This window comes from Arachis duranensis, chromosome 4 (assembly GCF_000817695.3).
Source record: "Arachis duranensis cultivar V14167 chromosome 4, aradu.V14167.gnm2.J7QH, whole genome shotgun sequence".
NCBI lineage: Eukaryota > Viridiplantae > Streptophyta > Magnoliopsida > Fabales > Fabaceae > Arachis > Arachis duranensis.
Window position 1 is genome coordinate 81,399 of NC_029775.3, and position 18,503 is coordinate 99,901.

Consider the following 18,503-nt stretch of genomic DNA (forward strand, 5'->3'; position numbering starts at 1 on the left):
AAGGTATGAAAATCAATTCTTATAATTTATTATTCAAAAATCAAAACATATTTTTGATATTATTTAATATTCTTTTAATAAAAAGTGATCTTTTATTATTTAATATTCCTTTAGGTGTTTTTTCTTTTTCACTTCAAAGAATATAAAGTAAAAATCACCCCTAAATTAGTAAATCTAAGGAAGAAATAAATAAGGACATAGAAAACTAAAAAAAAAAAAAGGATATAGAAAGGGATAAAATGTGGGAAGTGGAGGGTGAATTGAAAGAGTGGTGGGCAGGGAGAGAAGAAAAAGAAAAGAAGAATATTATGATGATGATGACGATAATGAAGAATTACGGAGGAGGTTGGGTTTTGGGAGGTGTTGTTGCTGTCGTCTCGTTTACTGTTATGTTATTGTTAGTGCTTCTTCGGCAACGTAAGAGATTTGTCTTGCACCCCTTTCTAACTCCATCATCATCCCCATCCACATCGCTTTCGGTCTCCGATTCTACCAATCCCAACTTGAGGTCTACGCTTCCTCCTCCTCCTCCTCAATGCAATTAATTAATAATTTTACATTTCTTAGCTAACTGCATTCACCCTGTAGATCTCAGTAATTTGGCCCCATTCCGATGTTCAGGCTTGCAACTGCAGGCTTTATCTGGGGTTCTCTCTCCCCCCGGGGGGGTGGAATGCTTACAAATTGGTTTAAAAGGTTTTATACCTCCATATCCTGTTATTCACTGTTATTTATAGAGACTAAACAAAAACGGAGTGTAGGTAACGAGTCTTTGAGTGTCTTCTGGATGCCTTCCCCCTCGAGGCTTCTCTCTTCCCTTTCATTGCCAGGGACCCTCTTTACCATGTAGCCTACGATTTTACAGCCCTTCTTCTTTTTCTTACACTTAGTAAAATTAGCACTAAAACACTTGAAGACTTCTCAAAACATTTAGCATATGGAAGGTTATATTCAGCAGCAACCATTCCCTGATTTGAGCAATTTACTGTATGCTTTTTTATATGGTAATAGCTTATACTGTTGTATTTTACACATGAATCTTTATATCTATCACCTTTTTAATAACCATTAAGTTCAGCACTTGGAAATATTTTCAAGTATACAAATCCAGTGATTAGTTTCTATCATAAAAAAAAAAAAAATCATAGCACTAGATGTTTCCGTTTTATACGTGTCACATACGAATACTTAGGATAGATCATATTCAGAGTTGAGTTGTATCTTTGCTATTACCTACAAGCTAAAGCAGTGCCAAATATGTTGATTTGACAATGTGGAAGTTTTTCTTTGTTCTTGCAGGACCTCAAAATTTGTAACAGATGCAGATTTGAAGTTTTTAATTGAGACTTTGGATGAGAAACTCAATGAGAGTGATAAATGGGAGGATGTTATAGATAAAAGAAATCAGCAACTATGCTACACTGCGAACTTGGTCTTTTTGCTATAATTGTTATCATAACATGTTGCTTTCATAAATGTTATGCATCTGATGATCTGAAGTTTAGGATGTTTTAATTGTTATATGGTGAGTAATGCTTCTCTAGGTGTTTCTTCGTTTTCTCTCTTGCACAATGTGCTGTCTGGCACAGACAAACACAAATGCCGAATCAATCCATCCTCTAGAGCATTTTATCTTCTATGTTGCATATTTATTTTTCAGTAGTGGCAACTTAGTATGTACACCAGCTTCAAGAAGAGTAAAATATTGATTCTCTCTTTCTTGCACAATTTTGTCTGTAATTAATTAATTGATAGTTATAAGAGGTTACATCTTTTTCCTGGGTTCGCCTTCCAGCCTGTGATTTCAACTGTGGGTTGTTACTTCTATATGCTTAGGGTGACAGAGCTTTGAACATGATCTATAAACTACATAGTTGTTTCTATTGGTCTTGCAGAATGGTCCTCTGAAATATTTGAGCGTGACTATATTCAATGATATTTCCTCTGAGATGCTAAGAAACTTCTATATGGACAATGATTACAGAAAGCAGTGGGATAAGACCGTGTTTGAGTATAATCAACTGCAGGCTTATGAATCTAAGGGTGTTGAAGTTGGCCGTACAGTTAAGAAGTTCCCACTTTTGAGGCCTAGAGAATATGTGCTATCTTGGAAATTGTGGGAGGGACAGAATAAAACTTTCTATTGTTTTATGAAGGTAATAAACCCATTTGTCAATTTGCTCATAGTGGTGTAAATTGTTGCTTTCTAGATACTTGTTAGCTCTTCATAGTGTTACAGTACCCATAATTTAGCAATTGCATTCATATGTGGATGTTGCAGATATACCTCTCCTATCCCATATCTCTCAACTCGTTTTGGCTTCCTATCCTGTGACAGGGAAAATTGTATAGGGAAAGTAACAATCAAGTTCTTAGAAAATTTCTTGGATGAGAAGTTACAGATTATATATAACATAGAAGACATTGCTGTTTGTATGTTATATTATCCAGTAATAATTATCAACATGTATATTCCTCTCTTTTCTGTTTATCTAGATATTTATTAGTCTTTTGTTTTTTTTTTGAAATATTTGCTCATCAAATTGTTCTAATATCTTGTTCCCTACATGTTTAGCTAGAAGCTTCAAATCATTGAATGACTTTCATATTTAGTTTGGTGTATGTTGGCAAACACTTGATATCTTTCAGGTGTTTTGTGTATATTTTATTATTTAGCCAACTGGTAGGGTTCCTATTTGAAATCTATCCTCTAATAATGATAATTGCAAGGGAAATAGTACAGCGACAGAGCATATTGAAAGTCAGTAGAAATTTTATTCATTTTGGGATTTCTTATTTTATGCTTTTAAGATGCTTAATGCCTTCAACATCTCCTCATGCAATCAATATTATTTTCTTATTTTCCATATTTGCTTTTGTTAGGAATGTGAGCATCCTTTGGCACCTCGGCAGAAAAAATATGTGCGTGTTGAGCTTTTTAGATCTGGCTGGCGGATAAGAGAAGGTAGGTAGCTGGTTAAACCGGAAAATTGAAAAGAAAAAAAGAACAAATCCTCCATAGTGATTTTCCTTTCTTAATGTCTGCTTCTCACACAAATGTTTGTTACCTCTTAGCGTGTTATGTCTTCATAAAATTTGCTCTAAATTGAACAATATATCATGACAACCTATCTCCACATATTTGTACGTAGTATACCATGAAAAATTTTGCATTGCTAAACCGCTGATATACTTGTGCAATGTTTTACTTTTAATTCATTATTTATGAACAATGAATAAGTGAATTCTTAAGTATAAGTTTTATGATTTCCATTTCTGGGATTACAGTACCTGGTAGAAATGCCTGTGAGATCACAATGCTTCATCAAGAAGATGCTGGTTTGAATATGGAGATGGCAAAGGTGGCTTTTTCCAAGGGCATATGGAACTATGTGTGCAAGATGGATAGTGCTCTTAGAAGATACTCTGTTGTAAGCTGTCATTTATCAAGTTCAGTTGCCATTTCGGTTAGTTTAATGCAGAAGGTCAGTACTGTTAGTTTCACTTAAAATTACGGGAATATTTCTTGATGCAAGTTTGCTTTATACGTTAAAATGTAATGACCCAGCATGCTTGTTATAGTACCATCCATCTGTTCTAACTTTGTGCTTCGATAGATTTCTCTGATGGTTTATTGTGTAATAGTGGAAAATCAACTATAGGCAGGAGAAAAATGAGAAGATTTACAAATCCAGCACTGATTCTTTGGATATGATGAAGCTTTTTAACCTCTATCTTGTTTCGAGAATTTCTTGCATACAGACCTCTTATACAGACCTCTTTGGATATGACGTGTAGGTACCGCCATGCTTGGAACCTATAACTAGCAACATATCCGGAGCTCATTCTGGTACCCTCCAGTTCCATGATCAGGCCGCTGATGAATCTCGAGTGCGGATGATCTCAAGGTGGTCATCAAGAAAGTTGCTGGCCAATAGTATACTGATTCTAGGGGGTGCTTTCTGCTTGTCTCGGGGTCACTCTAGCCTCGGTGCTAAAGTTGTCATGGCATACATCTTAACCAAACTTACTAAGCGCGGCGGTGGACCTAAAACAAATCAATCCAAGCAAAGTTGAGGGTCATAGTTATACGCATATACAATGATAATGGTAAATTACAGATTGTTTTCTTTATTTTCAACTTTTATGTATAAAGGTTCATTTTCAATACATAATCGCTTCAAATTTCGGTAGGATGAAGAAGATTAAAAAACAAATAAATAAAACCCAACCATGACCGACCTTGAAGATAATCTGGTAGCAACATTTGTTAAGCTATTTTCACTTGGTTAATTGTTTCACACGAATCTTCTATTTATTCAAGTTCTATCTTAATTCTAATATTTAAAACCATTTCTATTTTCTAAATTTTAATATCTATTAATAGGGTTAAGTCCAATTATATTCATTACATCATGTTTTTTTAAGACAACTTTTACCCTTAAGCCAGTGAAATGGAAACATGATTTCTTTTTTGTTTTAAATACAATTAATATACAAAAATGAAAATTTGGACTCCACCAGGATTCCATGATTCAAAATAAAAAATGAGTATTGTTATACATCCTAGTTTTTTAATAAATTAAATTTAACTAAATTAAATAATAAAACTTAAAATAATACTAGTTATAACTTATAAATGATTTGTTTTGTTTTGTCAACTTGGTTGAATTTAAATAACAAAAAGATTTATTTAGATTCATAGTATTATTCACAAAAATTGGCCTATATCACACGATCTAATTTGTGCAATAATTATTGGTCTAAAGTGGGCTAGGTCCAATGGAATGAAGGGCATGGTTCCAATGGTAACCCTAGCCCACAGCTTGCTCTAGCTTGGCTGAGTCAATCCTCCAAGTGCAGCAGCGAGGTCTCCCCCTCCCCTGCGACTGAATTCGCTGTGAAGGACCAGCTGCCGGCCGCCAATTTAGAGACATCCAAGGTCCCTGCCAATTTGATTATAATATCTATTAATATTTTTTTTAATAAATACTTGAATTTAGTGAGTTATGTTAAAAAATGGGGAGAATTTTTTTTTTAATTCTTGGGGATTGATTTGGGTAATTATTCAATCGAAAAATAAACTGAAGATTGATTTGTCTGCCGAAATAAAATTTTAGAGATGTTTTTGTATATTAATTTTTTTGAGACTAAAATATTTGCTTCTAAAATTTTTGCAAACTGATTTGAGTAATTACGCTATTTTTTATTTTTTTCAGAATTTTATGATTTTTTAAAGGTTTAATTATTCTGCTGATATTTATAATTTTATCAAATTTTCAATTAGGTTTTTCTATATTTTTTTTCACATACTGTTTTTAATTTGTAATTAAATCGTTTTCATGTTAAAAATATTAAAATTAATAGAATATTTTTTTCAAAATACATGTGGTCAAAGATCTAATTATGTTTTTAATTATGAATACTATCAATTTGCAAAAAAAATTCAATTACACTCATATTTTTTATACTAAAAAATACCTAATTATAAAATTAAAAGTAATACAAGAATCTAATTAAAAAGAAAAAATATACAGAGATCTAATTACAAATTTAGTAAAATTATGAGTACTTATAGAATAATTAAATATTTTTAAATAATTATCCATATATTTTAAAAAAATATATGTATAAATATTATTAGGGTCGACTACATAGATCAAACCACGTTATTGTGTTTTATCAGGTATGTCACAGTGAGCCCGTTGATATGTTATTCTTCTTTGATCATCTCATGTATAGTCTTTATGGTAGTGATAGAGACGAAAAAACTGAGACGGAGAGACAGAGACTAAGAGACAGAGATTGAAATAAATTTCAGTATTCTATTTAGTGCAAAATTGGAGACAAAAATTGAAACAAGAATGAAACTCTAATTTAATTTGCACGAAAGGTAAAATTAGAATTAATTAATTGAAATGAAGGTAATTTAGGTATAAAATGTTATTAAAGTTTCAGTCTCCATCTTTAAAAATTTTAGTCCCCTGTGTCTTCACTTTTTGGAGGTACTGAAATACTGAAATTTTAGTACCAGTCTCTGAACTAACAAACATGATACTGAGTCTCAATTTTTGGGTCTTTGTCTCAGTACCTCAAAACAAATACTACCTATATGTATTCTTTTACTAATTGTCACGTGTTCACTTTCCATCTCATCTACCTTTTTAATTGGTATTCTGTCAATCTTTTTTACATGTCCAAAATTACCTGAAACGAGATTCTATCATTTTTTTTTGCAATATGTTCCATTCTAACTTTTTCCGTATATCTCATTTCTTATTTTGTGGTTGTTTATCTATTTCAATATTTTTATCTCTGTCATACTTAATTTATGTTTATGTTCACTATTTGCCGCCTAACACTTTGTTCTATATATCATAGCTGGTCGAACGACATTGTAATAAAATTTTTCTTTAAGTTTTAAAGATATTTTTTGTCGTATATAAAATCAGATGCAATTCGTATTTTAACCAATCTTCTTGTATCCTGATGTTTTATATTCTTGTTAATTTTTTTATTATTCTATATGATACATCCAAGATATTTAAAACACTTACTTGCCGTAAGATTGTTTCTTCAATTTTTACTTATGCGTTATTATTTTCCCCTTGCCTACTATATTTGCATTCTATATATACTGTCTTAGTGCGATTTATGCTAAAACTTTTATCCCTCTACAGCTCATCTCCATAACTCTAACTTCTCATTTAAATCTTCTATTATTTTTCCCAGGCAGGACAATGCCATCAACAAAAAACATGCACCATGGCACTGATATGTTCGGTAAGTACCTCCAAAACTAATGTGAAAAAAATATGGGTTTAGAGATAATTCTTGTTGCACTCTTACACTAATAGAAAATTCTTGTGTCATATTACCTTGAGTTTTCATACTAATTATAACCACATCGTACATATCCTTAATTGTACGAATATATGATGATATAGATGTTATACTTCGTCCACTATCCCTATAACCTCGGCCAGAGTAACAAACTCGAAAATAAAGAAGTCAAACAAAGATATCACAGCAGCAACCAACAATATGCACGGCAATATATTCCTTCCGCATAATGTGAAAAGATACCAACCCAAACTCACTTCCTTCTCTATAAAGACAAACGAGGAGGGCGCAACGAAGGCAGAACACACATAGCAATTTATTTAATATTATTTAGTAGTCTTTTTAATATTTTAAATACTAACTTGAATGTCGGAATACTTTCGGTAGGTATTCCACCCTTTAGTGTTCATCTGGACCGACAAACAGTTTCACCAGCATTTTTCAAAGGACGGAAAGAAGGTTCTATAATTCGGTTACATTCTCAAGACAAGAACATATCCAATTCTTATTCTCTCTTTTTTTTTTCAAAATTTTCTATAAAACTTCTCTTGATATTCTATAATATGTTTTTTTCAAATTAATAAATACGATATTATTTTGCCACTTAAAAGAAAAAAATTTGTATTTTTGACATCCTGAAAATGGAATTAAGAAATGATTTCTTAATTTTAAAAATTATTTAATTGTTACCAAAAAATATTTAATAAAACGCTGAATCTTTTAAAAATTAAAATAATAATTTAGTCACCAAAGAAAATAAAAATTAAGTTTTCATGGATACTATCCAATATTTTCTTATTAATAGACCACTTCTAGCCAATTCAAAATGGTAGAATTTTGTTGTTGCTACGGAGCTTTGTTGGTGTTAACTAGAGATGTTTTAAGAATTTGTTTGTTGACAACTCAAATTTTTAAGAACTAATATGTTAATATGTTCACATTTTAAGATTTTGTTTTTTTCAAATTAAGTTAGATTAGTCTAGTGGTTAGTTTAAGTAAGTGTAACCTATTGGTTAGTGACAAATCCTTAAATGGAACTTCGATCCACAACGGACTAGTTCTTGATTTGTCGAATCGGAGAATATTGTGAAAAAAACAAAAAAGAGAGAATTCACTTTTTTGACATATTATAAATCTAAAAATACTGTGTATATATCAAAATAAAAAAAAAAATCATTATATATTTGTATATATTATATAAATATATATATTATTTAATTTATTTTTAAAGTATATTTTGTATTTTAATATATATGTTATACTATTAATAAATTTTGGTGTAAATCTTGCATAGTTGTTATAAATAAATGAAGCATCTCCCCAAGACATAACATCGTTAACACATCTCCAATGTTTGATTTCATTTCAATTTTATTTTAAGTTTCACAAAATACCATATTAGGATTTTTAGAACTATATGTCATTGTCATAGTAGTGATTTGAGATTAAATATGAAATCTATTTTTCTAATATTTGGTTTCAATTTGATTTAAATTTGTATAAGGTGCAAAATTGAATTGGCTATCTACTAAAGTAAAATTTCTCTATAATGAAACTAGTTATTTCGTCGATCATTTTCATTGCAAAGACTGAGAGCAGAGACGACATTAAGTAAATTATGTCTTAATATACTATTTTGATCTAAGAGCCTCTGAACAAAACCCTAGTTGCTCTTAGAGCTTATTTGCTAGCACAATAGCACTTGAATTTTGTGAATAAAGTTGGTGAACAGACGACAGATGATTTTATATTAAATACTTTTAACAAAAATTCACACACTTCAAACATAGATATAAAAAGTTGGAAATTGATCAAATATAGATGACAGCAATTGTTTAAATTAAGTTGGATTAGAATAAAAAATAAAATAAAATTGTTACATTTCAAATCGTAATAAAGCATATCAATTTTATTTTTTAAATAGATCAAAATTATACTTTAGTCGTTGAATAACTTGATCTTAAACAAAATATGTATACATATCTTCTGTACAGTGACAACAAGATGCGAAAATATAATGTAAAAATATAAATAATTTCATATTTGTATAAATTGATAAATACTATATTTTATTTATTTAAAAAAAAGGCCTAAGAAAGCACTAAGAATGAAAGTATGCAACACTTTATTTCCTCCCAGCTCCACTTATATCTAAAAACTACCTCACATACATTAACCAACAAAATCTAGCATAGGCATATAGGCATTAACCAACAAAATCTAGCATGCATTCGTTATTCTTTGGTAACCCACCTACTGCCTCTAATCTGGTAACCACCGTAGATTTGATCACTACTGCTCTCTCCTCCGCTCTCAGCACTCGTATATCCAGATTGCCGACGGTGCTTCTTCCCCCTCGATACCCCACTATCGCTAATACTGCCATTCAAGAGCGGATCATCAATTCCTCGAATCACCTTCTTCGCAGCTGGTGATAACGATGATGACACGATGCAACTATCATCCTTTGTTCTTCTTCTATCCTTCTCATGCTTCTTAATATTTTGGGAGATTTTGTGTAATTTTTCATTGAACCTAGTAATCCCCTTCTCCACAGGCTCCACAGCTTGATGGACCGTAAACTTAACATCTTTCACAATCTGAATGTTACAAATCAAATAAATTATCAAATGTGTAAGTATATATATATAGTTATATACTACACAATCTGAAATTTTATCAAAAGGTAGCATTGCTATGAGCCATTGGATGAAAAAGTGGTACCCGTCACTTTTTATCCCTCAACCACCACCATGATTCCTAATGAAGGATTTTGGTTATATTTTTCCGACCATGTAGCACTTTTAGAAAATCAATAAATAAAAGTTATGGAATACAAAAATTAACTGAAACTTGAATAATAATATAATTATTATGATTATTTGGATAGAAGATATGACCATAAAATAACTCAGTTTTAGCATTAGTATTAGCAAAAATTAAGGAAACTTACATATCCCCCACCACCAATAACAACATCCCGAACGCTCTCTCTAATTGTCATCCCACTCTTGGCATCAACATCTGGAGTAGGAAGACGCAGTTTTGTGGGTCGCTCACTGTCCCTGATTTCATCAGGGTCAAGAGGACAATCAGCAGAGTAATCTCCAAGAACTGCAACACTTCCAGGAAGGCGGTCTCCCATTAGCTCATAAGGCTTGGATGGAAACACATACAGGTGAACTATGGAAGCAATGCCCATCTGTGCTGGATGAATACAAAGTGCTGTTTAAACTTTATTCTAACCCATATCTTGAGCAGTTATAAAACCTTAACAGATTGACTTATGAGTCGAATGAGGTTCAAGGACAAATTCAAGAAACAATGAATAAAAAACCTGCTTCAGTGCTGATTGACAAAACAAGCCCTACTGAACTCCTAAATTTCCAAGTTGAAATACTTGATGTATTACCAAGATTACTCAATGCCGGAATTGTCTACTGACCTCCTAACTTTCCTAGTCGAAATACTTGATGCATTACCAAGATTACTCAATGCCGGAATTGTTTTATATTTTTCATTTAGTAAGCATCTTGTATTTCATAAAAATTTGGGGAAATATACTTGTTACACAAAGTTCATCCTATCCAACCTTGGGACATTATAATGTTTCACACAGATGGTTTTCATAAATGAAAATGAAATAATTGAACAGCAGTATAAAGTCTGAATGTGACTCTTGGATATTGTGGTTAAAAAAAGAAGAAGAGAAGAAACAGATGATTTATAACCATCAATAAACAAAAAGAGATGCTAATTAATCAAAGGTCCAACTGATAATGATCTACTCTTCAATAAAATTACTTAAATTATGAGTAGGGGTTCGCAACAATTTCATGAACCTACTTCCATGAAAAACACTCAAATATCATATTGGTGATTAAAAAAAATAATGTAAAAATGAATGCTATAGCATCTATAGGCATTAGATGGAACAATTAGCAAAAGTAAGTTTGACATCGTTAGAGAAATTCACATGATCAAATTGCACAGTTCACTTCCCACGACAAAGATCAAAAGAGATAATTCATATTGCAGAGCATCTTCACCAAACAAGAGCTGCACCTGATCCAGGGTGGGAAGTGGAGGGCGTTTGATCCAGTAGTGCTCACATAAAAAGTTTCCTCACAGCAGACAGCCAATTGCAAGATAATAAATACAGGACATTAAATAAAAAGGCAGTCACAGCCAACAATTAACAAAGCACATGCCAAGGCAAAGAAGGAAGCTTAACTCCAGTGAAGGGCATCTACCTCAATACAAATGATGAAATCTTGGACACTTGACTTGAACTGCAAACCCTGCGCTATGGGGCTTTTGAATAAACCGAAGGTATATAGAAGAGCAATTGCCACACCTTGCCACCAAGTGAGGAAGACAATTGATTTAAATGTCAAAAATTTGGCCAATGGCTGTATATGTGCCAACTCCTCCTTTGTTACAGTGTAAAATTGAACAAGGCAGTACAATGCCCAAGACTGACTGAAGTTCAAAACTATGGCCATATAAGGATACCTACAAAGGTAGCAAAAATTCATATAGTCAGATATCCCTCCATCAATCTTTTGACCTGTTGCCACCACAAGGAGCATATGAAAACTAACATTCCAATTACGGGAAGAATTTTATGATGAAACAATATAGTAACTCTGTACCACTGGATGCAGGAGATTCACAATTAAGCATCAGTCAAACATACCAACACAATCAATAGCATCTCACACAAATTTAGTTCAAAGAGAACTGAAACATCCTCCAAGTCCTTACTCATTATCAAGTAATTCTCAAAATTACTTAAGGAAAAAAGAGGGGAATGGATTCTCTCAATTTTTTTTAATAATTGACGGAATAAAGTGTGATCTCTCACTATTAATTTTATAAGTGGGACCAAAAAAAAAAAAGGCATACACACAAATTTCAATCTATGCTACTGCAAATAAAATGGCCATAAATAATAACTCAGATGAGGCCATAATCAATTACAGCATCCAAACAGAAAAGTGAATGCAAGCAATGGTTCACAAGAATCTTACTTGTAAATGTTATATGGTCAATGGGAATGATAATAACTTGCAAAGAATTCCATATTGCTTACCCACATCCCCATTTAAATTCTCCTTCACAGTATATTCCAAACGCTTCAAGAATCACCGCCGTAATTGCAGTCAACGACTTTATTATCATCTGTAAGAGATTGATATATTTAACGTAAGGAGAATATTTAGTTTAAGTGTATAAAAACAAAGGTTGAAACATTTGGTAATTGAAGTGAGATGGAGTAATGAAGAAGCATACATATTGTACAATACCAAATTTCACAATTTGGTAAAACTTTCGGCCAAGTATCCAAGGTTTAAGGAAGTAATTCATAGGAAAAGGATGTTTTACGGTTCCCTTGTCAGAAGTGTGCAGAAGAGGAGTTTTAAAAGTAGCCCGTCCTTCTCTTTCCATAAATTCAATGGTCCTTTCCTCACCACCTAGACAGGCAACAAGGTATCTTCCAAAACAATACATGGCGAATGACTCATAGCAATCCCTCAAAATCTCACAATCCACACTGATTGATGGATTGACCAATGATACAAACTGGTAAGATGGGAAGAGAGTTAGAACTGAAAAAGCAATGAGAAAATCTATGGCTAGGCAAAAGAAGTATTCTTACAGATTCAATTGAATAGCAGGGGACCATTAGGATAACTCCAATCAAAAACTTCTGCTCCTCAGGATTCTTGTATGCAGAAAGATGCTCAAATAGAAGATACATAGACAGAGTGAGAGTGAGGAGAAGAAAGGCAGCAGCAATAATAGTTGCCCATGCAGGAGGCGAGTATGACAACAGAATGATGATGTTGTTCATTGAGGTTAGAGAATGAGGACTCGAAATATAACTAGCATAATTCAATTACATTATAGGCAGCTCAGAGGCACCTGTTGAATAATTTAAGGAAAGCTTAAAATAGAAATGGTGACCATAACCTAACATAGATTGCAAGGGTAATCATAATGGATATATAACATTGAAAGAACAGATAAGTGTCAATGAAGGGGGAGGAGAGAAAGTAGTGCTTGCTGACAAGGACGTATATGGGTGGAGGGACTGCTAATTGAGGTAGAAGGCAAAAGAAGCCAATGGTTTCTGTGTAGTGTAGAGGCCAAGAGGGAGAAAGAGGTGATAATCTTAGTATCCTGGCCGTACTTGGTATGCCGTTTTCAGACATCAAGTTTGAGATAGCTGCTAGAGTGTATACAGGAAAGGTACCACAGATTTGCTGCAAAAATGAAAACTGTCAGTCTTCACAGCATGACATAGGGAATATAATTTAGATTCAAATGGAGACATTTGCTAAGTACGTCTATTTTGACATGTACCTTTGGAAGGCAACTTCATATCTTCCAAAGCTATTGCCACCAACTGGAGAAGCAAAATAAATCCTTTGGTCCCTGCACCTTTCTCCAAATATTTAACATATCAGTGAAGTTTTAGAAGATGTTCTATTCTATCCTTTATTTAGACTATCAATTCACTGAAGACTTGGTCAAATAATCATAATAATAAAAATAATAAAATATAACACTAATCTATAAAGCATAGCTTTCCAAACTCTCAACATTTCTGAGAGAGAAAGTCCTCTAAGCAGATCATAAGATTTACACCAGATAGATTTATAGGAAAGGATTAGAGATTTTTGGATAATGTGCAAATGTAATGATTGTTATAAAACTTAAGAAAAGTGCCGCTTGATTAATCCACGGAGAAAGGGGGAATTAACCTAACAGAGTCACGAACTAAAAAAGTTAAGCATCACACACTGTTCCCAACATAATGCCGAATTGAGTTTATTATATCATATGGAAAGATAATGCTATAAAAAATGTGGTAAATGTCTAGATGACGTTAGAAGGTTCAAGGAATTATGTTATTTGGTTTCCGAATTGGACTATGCTCAGATAGGTTGTGACATTTAAGGTTGTTGGCAGCAATGGTCTCTCAATAAGAGGGAGAAGATGGATCTCAGGTAGGATTAACTATTTGATTGGTTAAAAGGTTGGGCAAAAGTAAAGAAATACACTGTATCCCCATACTACTTAATTTGGTTGTTGACGTCTTAAGCTAGATGTATAAAAGGACACAAAGAGGGGTCTCATCGGTCATAAAGCTGGTTAACATGAACAACCCCTCTAAATTAGCATTGAACCTTGAATAGATCACGTCCAGAAGAATTAATCAGAAATTAATTATATCCCATAGAGAAAATTGGAGAGGGAAAAAATAGACGCCCTTAAAAAGTGCATTCTGTTTGCTTGATCCAAATTATAAAGACAAAATGTAACTGCATCAATGCCTTGGTTAAGTTCATTTTGTAAAAACAGGACATGCCCAGTGTTCAAGAACAACTCCACAATGAGAGTCCCTTTAGATATTAGGGTCTACACCTTAGAGTGCAAATATTAGTAGCCTGATTTTCCACATTCGACCAGCACATAAAATATTGGCAGTTTAAAGGCACATGAATATCAGTATATATAACAAGTCAGTATTATTAATAATAATATGATCCTATCAAGTAATGCAGCAGAACTCAGAACCATGATCTTGAACATACAAATACCCAGAAATATGAGAGGGGTACAATCGAGAGAAGGGAACAAGGCCAGAAACAATTCAAACAGAAGATTTCACAGAGAGAGTAGCAGCAAACCAACAAACAAAAAGGGCAAGCAATACACAAATATACAATTCTACAGAGTTTAACATCATTGAACTTTGGACTAATGCAGAAGATGGGGATTCCATGTAACATAGGGTTACACAGAGGACGAATGGGTTGAGAAAACACAAACCTGAGACCGACAAGGGCCGAAAGAGAAAGAGGATAGAGGAAAGAAAAGGACCGCAATTGCTTCCCAGAAGGCCAAAGGTGGAGAGGGAGAGACGAGGCACAGCTCGAGCGGGAGAAAGACTGGTTCCTTCTAGGTAGATTCGTGAAAACTTGAAATTGAACTTCATTATTTTAGATTTTATAAATAAAAAATAACTTTAACCGTTTAAATTTCAATTTCAAGAAAAAAAATTCTAATCCAAGTTGCAATTAAAGTTTTTTATTTTAATTGTTTATTTTGTACAAAATATTCAAATTTTGGTCAAAACTAAGAGCTTATTTATAAATCATTTAATATGAAAAAAATCTATTTTTTTTAAAAATAATTCATTTCTATTTAAAACTCAATTTCATAATTTGGAATGACTATAATATATTACAATAGAATTCAATTTTTGACATTTGACATATTAAGTTTGAAGAGTGTGAAAATTAATTTAAAAATCAGACCCCTTTTGATATGATTTACAAATAAAGAAAAAATAAGAATTGAAATTCTCAAAAAAATTCAAATAATTCATTTTTAGTTATTCCAAAGCAAGAAAAAGAATTCAACTCTTAAATAAATTCTAATTCCTAGCATTCTAAACACTCTAAAGGTTGCAAATGAGCATATCCATTCCGTCTCATATTAGTCTCGGTTTTAGTGGAAAGTGCCACAAGATTGGCACTTCATTTTAGCATCCTACCACTTAGATGTATTGCATCTTTTGCATTCTTGCAAAATATTCATCCTCTTCCCAATATAACACAAAATCGTTAGGGTAAACAGATTATCTTGGCATTATCAGAGTTAATTACAGTTTTCTTGGCCCCATAAAATGTAGAAAATTTTCGTATTTCCAAAAGCATCTTTTATTAACTTGAGGATTTCGGTCAATATTTTTGTTGTTTATTCTATGTAAGCACTTTATGTGATACAGACTAATCAAGAAAGACCACTTTGAATTCTTTGTAACCCTTCATATAATTATTCATTATCGTCCTCTAACAACTTGTAAAACACTACATTGTCTTCGTTGTTATTTTCATTTCGAATTTCATTCCCATCTATAGGCTCAGACGAATGAATAGATGCATTTAGGTCAAATCCAGCAAACCCAAATGTGTCATTGGGCATTGATACCATTAGATTTTGAGATGCCGAATCATCTTATACAACATCACTAGTTTGATGACCTTGTTACCCAACTCCAACTATGTGCATCATGCGAATGATAAACTTTCGTTTTTCGAAAATGACTTTACTATTAAAATGTTCAAAAACCTCTCTTGTTTGCCATTTGCTAAATCCACACCTTGAACAAGAACATTTAATTTGATGACCCCTGGGAGATTGACGCTCGAGCAAAATCTAAAAACTTGTTTAAACTATCTATGTACTCATGTATGGTTTGTAGTTTTTTCAATTCATAAAAAATCTATATATGCTAAAGGCAAGAAAATTACTTTGGTATGTGCAAACTAAGAATTAAAAAATTACTTAAATAGTATTCCCAAAGAAACTACAAAAACAACTACAATTACCTCTTTCAGATGATAATTTTGGAGCAGCAATAGCTTCGTGAATATTTTCTTTGTCAAATATTTTCTTGTAACCTTCCAGAAACCTAGTCCTAGTCAAACAGAAGTTCAAACAAATGAAAATATGAATTAAGACATTCATTAATTACTGTCAAAGAACAAAAATTAGGAGGCAGCTTTCTATAAATGCTTAAGCTATATGACAGCTTATCCATTCCAGACATAATGGGCATCATATATCATTCAAATCAAAACAAAAAATAGATTGATTGATGAGATCATGAAGGTGGAGCTGAACCATGATGTGATGTGTGTTAAAGAGCACTTGAATAAAAGTTTAACCATTTCGAACCCTTCTTACAGTGGAAAAAAAATGCAGAACTTGAAGGTGCTACCATATCAATAGAACATTGATTTAAGTATGAAATCGTTCGCAAAGGAAATGTCATGCATATCAGAGAAATAAGAGGCTAAGACTAATGACATCTTTTAAAAAAAATTACAAGAAATTCAGTGAAGACCTTACCCAATTTCTTCTAACAAACCCCAATTTCTTACCCAAATCAAAACCTAGAATTAACCAAAACAAGTAGTAGCAGTTAGCATATGCCATATTTACAAATCATCAGTAATCAAAAGAAGACGATGCGAATTTTGTATACAGAAGTAGAAGCTCAAGGAAGCTCGAAGGAGAAGGAGAAGCTCGCAGAACAGAAGCTTGATGGAGCAGGAGAAGCACGCAGAACAGATCACGTCAATAAAAGAGAAGCGTTGATGGAGGAGATCGCAGGAGCAGCAATGGCGTTTCCTGTGGCGGCCGGAGATAACAGGGTCTCACTCTCACGCAGCTCTCGGATTAGGCGGAGCAGATCTGGGATGGATTACGACAGTGCACAACACAGACCTGCGGAAGGTGAAGGGGGAAGGCGACCTCGATGAAGAGAGGCGGAGCAAATCTATCGCAATAGAGAGAAGGAAAAAGATAGAGGTAGCGGAGAAGCCAGATGATGCGTCAGGAGGAAGAAACGACGGCTGCGAAGCTCTGCAGAAATGACAGCGTGGCTAGAAAGGCGATGACGAGGACAAAGAGGAAGCGGTGGAAAAGGCAACGAAGAGGCGGAGGCAGACGCGATCAAGGGGAGAGAAGGCTTGGTGACGGTGAGGACGGTGAGGGAGGGAGGGAGAGAGGAAGGAAGGGGGAGAAAGAAGATGGATGTGAAGTGGTAGTTTTTGTAATATAAAAGTAAATTGAGGATAAAGTTGGAAAATTAGTTGTTAAAATATTGTGATTTTATGTTTAAACATTTTGGCCAGTAATAGTAAAGCATATTTTTTATTTTCGAAATTTATAAAATTTTAAAAATAATTTTAACGTTTAATTTATTTTAATTTTATTTTTAATTATTAAATATATTTTAAGAGATAAATATTGAATTAGTATTTAAAATATTTTGACATTAACAAAAAAAACCAATAAATATTATTAATAAAATAATTTTTAAAAAAATTAAAATTTGACAAACATATTTTTTAGTTCATTAGAATACATGTCTGATTAAAATGATGCTCAGATGACCATTATATAATATATGTACTTAGGTGAAATTTTAATTCATTAATCAATATATCCTGAAAATGTTTCCTCAACTTTAATATAGCTAAAGATCTCTTCTTCTTAGTGCATTCTGTCACTCTTTTGATCATCAATTATCTCAAATTTACATATTGAAAAATGTATATAGTTAGAGCTCTTGACAAATTTGCTATGGAAAAAAAAGAACCCATCAATATAATAAATAGTAAACAATTTAATTGGCAGAAATTACTAATTACTGATTAATTAACCATTCAAAAAATGAATCACAATAAACCTTACCCAAAAAGACAAACAGATTTATATATAATAATAAAAATAAATAAATAATGTTTTAATTATTCTATTAATTTTTATAATTTTATCAAATTTATAATGAGATAAGAGAAGCTTAAATTTACTAATGGCGGATGGAGAAGTTAGCGGCGGGACAATGGAGGGTAAATTCGGAGCTATCTGAAATCAACTTGAGGAATTTATAGTCAAAGAGCATGGAAAAAAAAATTTCAATTTTTCTTTTTTAAAGAAGCAGATGTGATAAGGGTGGAAAGAGGATCTCCATGGCTGTTTAAGAATTATATGATCCACCTTAGAAGATGGCAGCAGCCAGGTATGAAAGTGGAACAGGAGGACTTTACTCGAATTCACTATGGATCCAAATG

General features: G+C 32.7%; 2 protein-coding genes across 2 annotated transcripts; one reads left to right on the top strand and one right to left on the bottom strand.

Annotated features, from left to right (window-relative positions):
* Positions 1-254: 254 nt before the first annotated feature.
* LOC107482525 (uncharacterized) lies at positions 255-4,193 on the top strand. Its single transcript, XM_052261210.1, has 6 exons — positions 255-508; positions 1,300-1,423; positions 1,875-2,156; positions 2,884-2,965; positions 3,289-3,485; positions 3,799-4,193. The coding sequence occupies exons 1-6, from the start codon at positions 309-311 to the stop codon at positions 4,075-4,077; spliced, it is 1,164 nt and encodes a 387-aa protein (XP_052117170.1). The 5' UTR covers positions 255-308; the 3' UTR covers positions 4,078-4,193.
* Positions 4,194-8,803: 4,610 nt separating this feature from the next.
* On the bottom strand, positions 8,804-17,381 carry LOC107482524 (protein LAZ1; the record flags this gene model as incomplete). Its single annotated transcript, XM_052260282.1, is given in 10 exon segments — positions 8,804-9,443; positions 9,797-10,045; positions 11,097-11,358; positions 11,939-12,027; positions 12,139-12,429; positions 12,506-13,112; positions 13,213-13,284; positions 16,251-16,339; positions 16,774-16,817; positions 16,910-17,381. Coding segments are annotated over 6 exon segments (1,452 nt in total). The 3' UTR covers positions 8,804-9,077.
* Positions 17,382-18,503: the final 1,122 nt, after the last annotated feature.